This window comes from Mytilus galloprovincialis, chromosome 4, assembly GCF_965363235.1.
Source record: "Mytilus galloprovincialis chromosome 4, xbMytGall1.hap1.1, whole genome shotgun sequence".
In the NCBI taxonomy this organism is placed as follows: Eukaryota; Metazoa; Mollusca; class Bivalvia; order Mytilida; family Mytilidae; genus Mytilus; species Mytilus galloprovincialis.
Window position 1 is genome coordinate 95942401 of NC_134841.1, and position 7911 is coordinate 95950311.

Consider the following 7911-nt stretch of genomic DNA (forward strand, 5'->3'; position numbering starts at 1 on the left):
CTTCATATTATATTTCCGATAATTGATGAATGTTAGAAACTATGAAGTTGTTAAAAAAAATACTTTTGATATATGTGTTTACCATTGTCTCATGGATCATAGTTACAACTTACTACAGCAAAAACATTGTGTGTGTTTGTTCAACATCTCATCCAACAGACCAGAAACAAACAGATAAAATATATAAAGATATTCAAATTGATAACAATATCGTAACGCTGCCATCAACTGTTGCTGTTCAACAGGTAACTACTTATAAACAGAAGGATCGGACTAAAGCTGAGATATCATTGTCTAATATTACACAAAAAGAGAAACTAATAAGAGATAAAGTGATCACCGATAATTTCAGAAGCTTCTATGTAAATGCATCGGCGGATCAATTGAATGACCCCTTCATTCATCAACATCGATACATTCCTTTGCTCAACAATGTTTTCAAATGTTATGAAAAAGATGTATTTCTTTTAGTATTTGTTCATATAACAACATCGAACTTTGAAGGACGTCATTTGATTCGTTCGACCTTTGGATCCATTTCTAATTTTGACAATAAACTCATAGAATATGTTTTCGTGCTTGGACAGACGAAAAATGAAACACTTCAACGGAATATCAAACGTGAAAGTGAAATATACAAAGACATTGTGCAAGGGAATTTTATAGATTCATACAGAAACCTAACATACAAACTTGTCTTTAGTTTGTTTTGGGTCAATAAGTTCTGTAACAATGCAAAATTTGTTATAAAAATGGATGAAGATATTACAATCAACGTTCCCCATTTGATTCCTTATCTCTCAAAGAAAGTGGACAACAATTCTACATCAAATATTTTGGAATGTAAAATGATTACACGTAATAAGCCTCAACGTCGTCGTCGACACAAATGGTATATTTCATTGAAAGAATATCCATTTTCGAAGTTCCTTCCATACTGTGCCGGACACAGTTCAATTATGTCAATTGATGTCGTACGGAAAATGTACAACGCTTCAACGAAAGTCCCGTTTCTATGGTTGGAGGATGTTTATGGTAGTGGATTTTTATCTTTGCTTTCACAATTGAGAATTTCAATGCCAAACTGTTATATTAGTCCTGTGAAACGCAATCTTAAAGCTCAACCATGTTATCTTTTCTATCTAAATAATTTAAAGAGTGTGAATAATTCTATAACCATTTGGGAAACAATAAAATCCCATAACATATCTCTGTCTTGTAAATGTTGAAATAATGACGGGTAAACTGCTCTTTGTATTCAAATCATCAGTTTTTTTTAAATGAAACAACAGACAAAGTAGTCAATGAATGATTTGTTCATTATCTGAGCAATTTTTAGCAGAGGTGTGTTACTGGATATTTTGCAAAGTTGATTTAAATCTGAAAGTCTTATCAAGAAAGGTTTTCATATTTTATACACAATGAGCATTGGTGTTTTTATATGAAAAAATATAAAGGAGCTTGAAAAGAATAGAATTCTGTATTGTATGATTTGTTATAACGCTTAGATGAACAGAAGTATGTTCATACTATGGTCTATATGTCCTTCTTTTTGTCTCATATCAATTCAAATATTTCCTTTCATTTCTTTACTGCAAAATAAAAGACGAAATCCAATTATTGCTGTTGTGTATATTTTTTCTTTTTAGTTTTGATAACATGAGAATATTATCCGTATAAATGAGAAAATGTAACATAGAACATTTTCCATTATGTAATGTCTTTTTCAATTAAGTTAATTGATTCACGAATTTGTTTTGTTGAAACTTTAGGACTTTAAATCAACTCATAAGATAAAATCATCATTGATACCAGGACTAAATTTAGTATATACGCCAGACGCGCGTTTCGTCTACAAAAGACTTATCAGTGACGCTCGAATCTAAAAAAGTTAAAAAGGCCAAATAAAGTACGAAGTTGAAGAGCATTGAGGACCAAAATTCCTAAAAGTTTGGCCAAATATAGCTAAGGTAATCTATGCCTGAGGTAGAAAAGCCTTAGTATTTCTAGCTACAGGACGGATTTTATATGCAAATCAGGGTCTGCGTACCCTTTCGGAGCACATGAGATCACCCCTTGTTATTTGTGGTATTCGTGTTGCTCAGTCTTTAGTTTTGTTTGTTTTGTTTTTTATACTGTTCTCGGTCTTGTTTGTCCTTTTTGTCTTTTCCTGTTGTGGCCACGTCGCTATGAGATTGAGATTCCCTTGAAACTCAAAATATTATAGAAACAATTCGATTCTGCATTTTTTTGTTAATCCAGCGAATAAAAACATACAAACAAATATAAAGGTTTTGTGTTAAATCTGGCATAAAAGTTTTTATATATACATTGTACATGCACGCCACTTGTTGAAGTAAAATTTAATATTATAATTACAGGATGGAATGTCGTTTGATTTTTTGAAACAAGTTTTATCCCCACTCTTTGTATAGAGTGATGAACGCTAATTGTTCCAAATTATTTGTTTGTTAAGTTTGATTTTGAACTTGGTTGTTTAAATTTCTTAAAATATTTATGCGTACATCAACTTAACTGAAGTGTTCCTTACACTGAAATGTCGCTCGCTAACAATTTCCTTAGTTAAGTAAGGGACGACATCAAAAGTTCATTGTAGGACCAAAAACTAAATTCACATAGTTTTTTCACTGACCCCCCCCCCCCATGATTTACCAATAGGGATATATGTAAAATATCGATTTTTGATATACAAAACTTGCAGAATTTTAACCCCCCCTCCACCCCAAACTATTTGATTTAAGTTTTTTGTCCTACATCGATCTTTTGATGTCGTCCCTAAAGTTCTCAAGTTTAATGCATACAATTACTGACGTCTGCATGAAGGTTAGGACATAATATGTATGTTTGATTGTTTACATAGATAAATCGATTAAATCTTAATTTCATACTAGTGTTACATTCAAGGTTGGTGTATTTGGGTTCAAACAGTCTTATAACTGTTTATCGTCTTAAACGAATGCATAATTTGAGCAGTAGAGAATGAAATGTTTTCAATAAATTATCAAAAAAAGGAGCAAAAGATACCAGAGGGACATTCAACTCATAAATCAAAAATAATCGCACAACACCATTGCTTAAAAAAGAAAAAGACAAAGAGACAAACAATATATTTTTGTCCATCTGATGAGTTAAGGATGTACACCTCTGAGGAGCCAAAAATTTCTAGAATTAAACTTTTTTTCTTAACCTGATTTTTAGGTTTATAAGACTGTAACAAAACAATTGGTGAAGAAAAAATCATATGGTGGTGTGATTCTTTTTTTGCTACGGCCCTTTGAAAATGCCCAATTTTGATGATTTTCTCACTTTTCATCGATTTTTACCTATTTTTGGGCTATTATCGTGAAAAAAATCACAGTTCCACAATTAAACTTTTTTTCATACTTTCCATAAAGATGAAGTGGACCAATCTGAATAAATTTAACTGACAAAAACTATAGGTAGGTGTTAATATAAGAAAGTTTTATCATATTATGATGCTTTTTTGTGTAAAATTTACCATACTGCCAATTTTGTATTTTTATGATTTTTCTCATTTTAAAGAACAAAATGCATATTAATTCAACTTTTTTGTTATAAATGATTGGAAAAATACATATCTAAGAAATTTGAAAAGACCAAAATGAGATGGGATGTATATTATTCTTGTAAAATCATTTTTTGTATCCCTCACCCATTTTTTCTAAATTTTGACTAAAAATACTGAGTTGAATGGTCGTAAAATTTGAAAACTGGATTATTCAAAAACCGTTCATGGTAAATACACAATTTTTTCACAGAGTTATGTTTGATTATAGTATTTTTAAAATTCATTGATATTTTCCACTTCTATCATATGTTTTGGAAATAATTTAAGAACGAGATTTCAACGAGACTGAACGAGACTGAAAAGTCAGAAGAATACATCCTTAAGCCTTTTCAACCGATTTTTATAGTTCGTTCTTATGTTGTACTGTTATACCACTGTCCCAGGTTAGGGGGAGGGTTGGGATCCCGCTAACATGTTTAACCCCGCCACATTATTTATGTATGTGCCTGTCCCAAGTCAGGAGCCTGTATATTCAGTGGTTGTCGTTTGCTTATGTGTTACATATTTGTTTTTCGTTCATTTTTTTTTACATAAATAAGACCGTTAGTTTTCTCGTTTGAATTGTTTTACATTGTCTTATCGGGGCCTTTTATAGCTGACTATGCGGTATAGGCTTTGCTCATTGTTGAAGGCCGTACGGTGACCTATAGTTGTTAATGTCTGTGTCATTTTGGTCTTTTGTGGATAGTTGTCTCATTGGCAATCATACCACATCTTCTTTTTTATAAATAGTAAACAAAACACATAATTTCCCTCTACTGTAACCACAGTTGCTAAGAATGGACAAAGCAGAAAACAACAAACATGTAACACACATAAAGTTATATAAAAGAAGGAAAGAATATTATACAAATTTCAAAACTACCAATTTTGTTGATAGAAATCCAAAATTTTATCATTGGATGTTTCGCTTGAAAATGATAGGTATTAGTTCGTATTTTGAAATTAAAACAATAGTTTCGAAGTTACAAAATCAGTCGTCTTCGTCAGCCAGAGCTGTCCATTATCTTAGGCCCAAACAATTCATCTTTCTTTGGAGTTTATATTTATGGGAAGGTAGTTTTTCTCTTGGTACAAACATATTTGTCAGCTATATAAAAAACACTTTGGTTTTCAATAACATAAAAGGGAAGATATATTTTAAATCAATTTTGGTTCAGAAAAGTCATTGATGTCTTACACGATGTCTGTTTGTCTTTTTATTTTCAGCCATGGCGTTGTCAATGTATTTTCAATCTATGAGTTTGACTGTCCCTCTGCTCTCTTTGGTCCCTCTTTTAACACTTTATCTTTTGTCCAAGTAAGTGTAACGAGTTCACGGGATTTTATTGATCTTACTTTTTTTTAAGTCATCCCAAAGGATTCTCATTGCATCATTGTTACTAAACTCTATATCTTTGTAGACGAAACGCGCGTCTGGCGTATATACAAAATTTAGTCTTGTTATCTATGATGAGTTTATTTACTACTACTGGGTCGATGCCACTGCTGGTGGAGATTTATTTCCCAAAGAGTATCACCAGCCAAGTAGTCAGCACTTTTGTGCTGACATGAATTATCATTGATATGGTTATAGATTATAAATTAACTGTTTACAAAATTTTGAATTTTTGAAATACTACGGCTTTTTTTTTTTACCTCAGGCATAAATTATCCTAGCTGTATTTGGCCAAACTTTTAGGAATGTTGGTCCTCAATGTTCTTTAACTTCGTACTTTATTTGGCCTTTTTAACTTTTTTGGATTCGAGCGTCACTGACGAGTCTTTAGTAGACGAAACGCCCGTCTGACGTATAAACAAAATTTAGTCCTGGTATATATGATAAGTTTATTTAAACATTTTTTTAAAGAAAAAACTAAGTGGTCTAAGTAGTTAAACTGATGTATCACTATCCAGTAAACACTAAGGCTATGAGTTTAAAACCGAATATGCTGGTCGCGGTAACCTACAACCTTAATTTTCCTGGCTTGGATTGTCAGGTGTGTAGCTCTTTTATGGCATTCTTGCTGCATCCACCCACACATTATTGACCTCCACGATCTGGTTAATACCGCTGCGAATGCCCTTGTGGACAAAAATATCTCCAATACACGAGAGGCAAAAGATGACAAAGGATCATTCAGACTGGTGAGTCGAAAAAAACCTGACAAACACCATGGATAAAACAGACAAAGACAAAAAGAAAAAAAACCAGAACAACACAAAACACACTATACAAAACTAAAGTCTGAGCAAAAAAACCTCCATAAAATATTTGAGGTAATCAAATGTGCTTCAGAAAAAGTAAGCAGATCTTGCTCCGCATGTGGCACTAGCCGTTTTGCTCATGTTAATATAAACCAAATGAAAAGTCAGTAAGTCATTTATAAGTTTATTGTCATAATTTGAATATTTCCGAATACTATTATAGTCAAATCTAAATATACGCGTGTGACCAAAACCTAAATCGAATAAACCCTTTTCTTCCCATTTCTGATTTTACGATGCTGATGTTTTTGAATAAGTTTGGTCAGGTTAAAATGATTATGATTATAACACTATGATGAATGTTGTGGCCCTATTTTTGACATTTTTACGTATTACGTCTCTTTGTTTTGTTTTCACTTCGTGTCAATATAATAAAATGTTATGCGACTTTCATACAAGTCAAAGGTTTAGTTAGCTATAAAATGCCTGTACCAAGTTAGGAATATGACAGTTGTTATCCATTCGTTTGATGTGTTTGAGCTTTTGATTATGCCATTTGATTGGGAACTTTCCATTTGAAAATTTTCTCAGAATTCTTTATTTTTGTGATTTCGTTTATACTAGCTGATACGTTCCTATAATGTTTTTTTTAAAGTCAACTTAAGGTGGTACTCAACACTTTTACTAATATTAATTTGGCTCGTTTAATTTTCATAAAATTTTGTCAAAGTATTTACCTTGACACTTTAACAAAAATATAAAAAATTAAAAAATTTTGAACCAACCGTTTTGCCAGAAAAATTACACTGGTTATATAGCAATTTGACACCAATTTTGATCATTGAGAAGCTTAATATTCCTTTAATAACACAACGTAATTAAAACGTTTAGCTGACTTTACAGAGTTATCTCCCTGTATGGTTAGGTACCACCTTAATGTTATCATATCCATTTTTTAGATTAGTTTGTAAGTGTTGTAATCCAGTTGGCTTTCAAATTTTTTAAAGACGTCCTTCGTGAGTGTATGTTCAAATCATCAAAATATTAATGAAAAACCTTCTTTGTATTTGTCTTATAAAATTTAGCTGTTACACAGTATGTATCTAAATATAGAGATACTCTATGGATACAGTTGATAGTATTACATTTACAGTAACACCCTATATAAAAAGAATAAATTGTTCGTGACAAATATGAATTGCTTTTCTTATTTAACAATAAGCATTTGGTTTAGTCGTTGTGTCTGAATTTTGATATGTTACGTTTTCTATATTTTTCTATCGCCTAATTTATCACTTCTGTTGTGGATCGTTGTGTTACTTCTTCCATTCTTTTGTATATTAATTGGATCGTTTTATCAATAGGCGAGACATATTGTACTATAAATAATTAGATTGTTGTCATTAAGCTATGGATTCGTATTACTATCAGATTTACTCATTATACTTTTGAACACAATTTGGTAAACACATAGGTTTAGTTTACGGAGGTAACTATAGAAAACTAGCGGACAAATTCTTTTATTCAACCTTTTTCACATAGATAGTTTTATAACATACTCATTATGGCTTGATTCAACTATCATATTTTGTTTTGCATATTTAAATGTATAATGGACCAAATGACAAGTTATTAGTCCGGACTTATAATTCAATATTTGTCTATTGTTTTTCCTGTTGGATTCTGAAGGCCATTGGACAAAGGACAAAATTAAATGCATGATGCTTATTTTTGGTAGAGATTTTTTTCTAGTTTTCTTTACGTCAGACGATACTCCTCCCGTGTTTCTTCTTTTTCAAAAATGACGAAGTAAATCATTTGTGTATATAATTTAAATATCCAGTATGAAGACGAACTTTTAGTTTTTTTGTTTTCGGTTCAATTTATACATAAAAGAGTATATAAATAAATAGTTAGACAGACCGACGAGTATCAATGTGTTCAACTGTTTTGACTATTGTTATGAGACAACTCTTTACAAGAGACCAAATAACACAGAAATTAACAACTATAGATCGATGTACGGCATTCACCAATGCACATTCTAATTCATATGTTGAAATTTTAATACATTTTCAATTAATTACTAGTCGTTTAAGTGAAACTATTGTTAA

General features: G+C 31.3%; 1 protein-coding gene across 1 annotated transcript; it reads left to right on the forward strand.

Moving 5' to 3' along the window:
• On the forward strand, positions 1–1619 carry LOC143073499 (beta-1,3-galactosyltransferase 1-like). The gene has a single exon (XM_076249087.1). It carries the CDS (start codon positions 30–32, stop codon positions 1227–1229), a length of 1200 nt encoding a protein of 399 aa, XP_076105202.1. The 5' UTR covers positions 1–29; the 3' UTR covers positions 1230–1619.
• The last annotated feature ends 6292 nt before the right edge of the window (positions 1620–7911 follow it).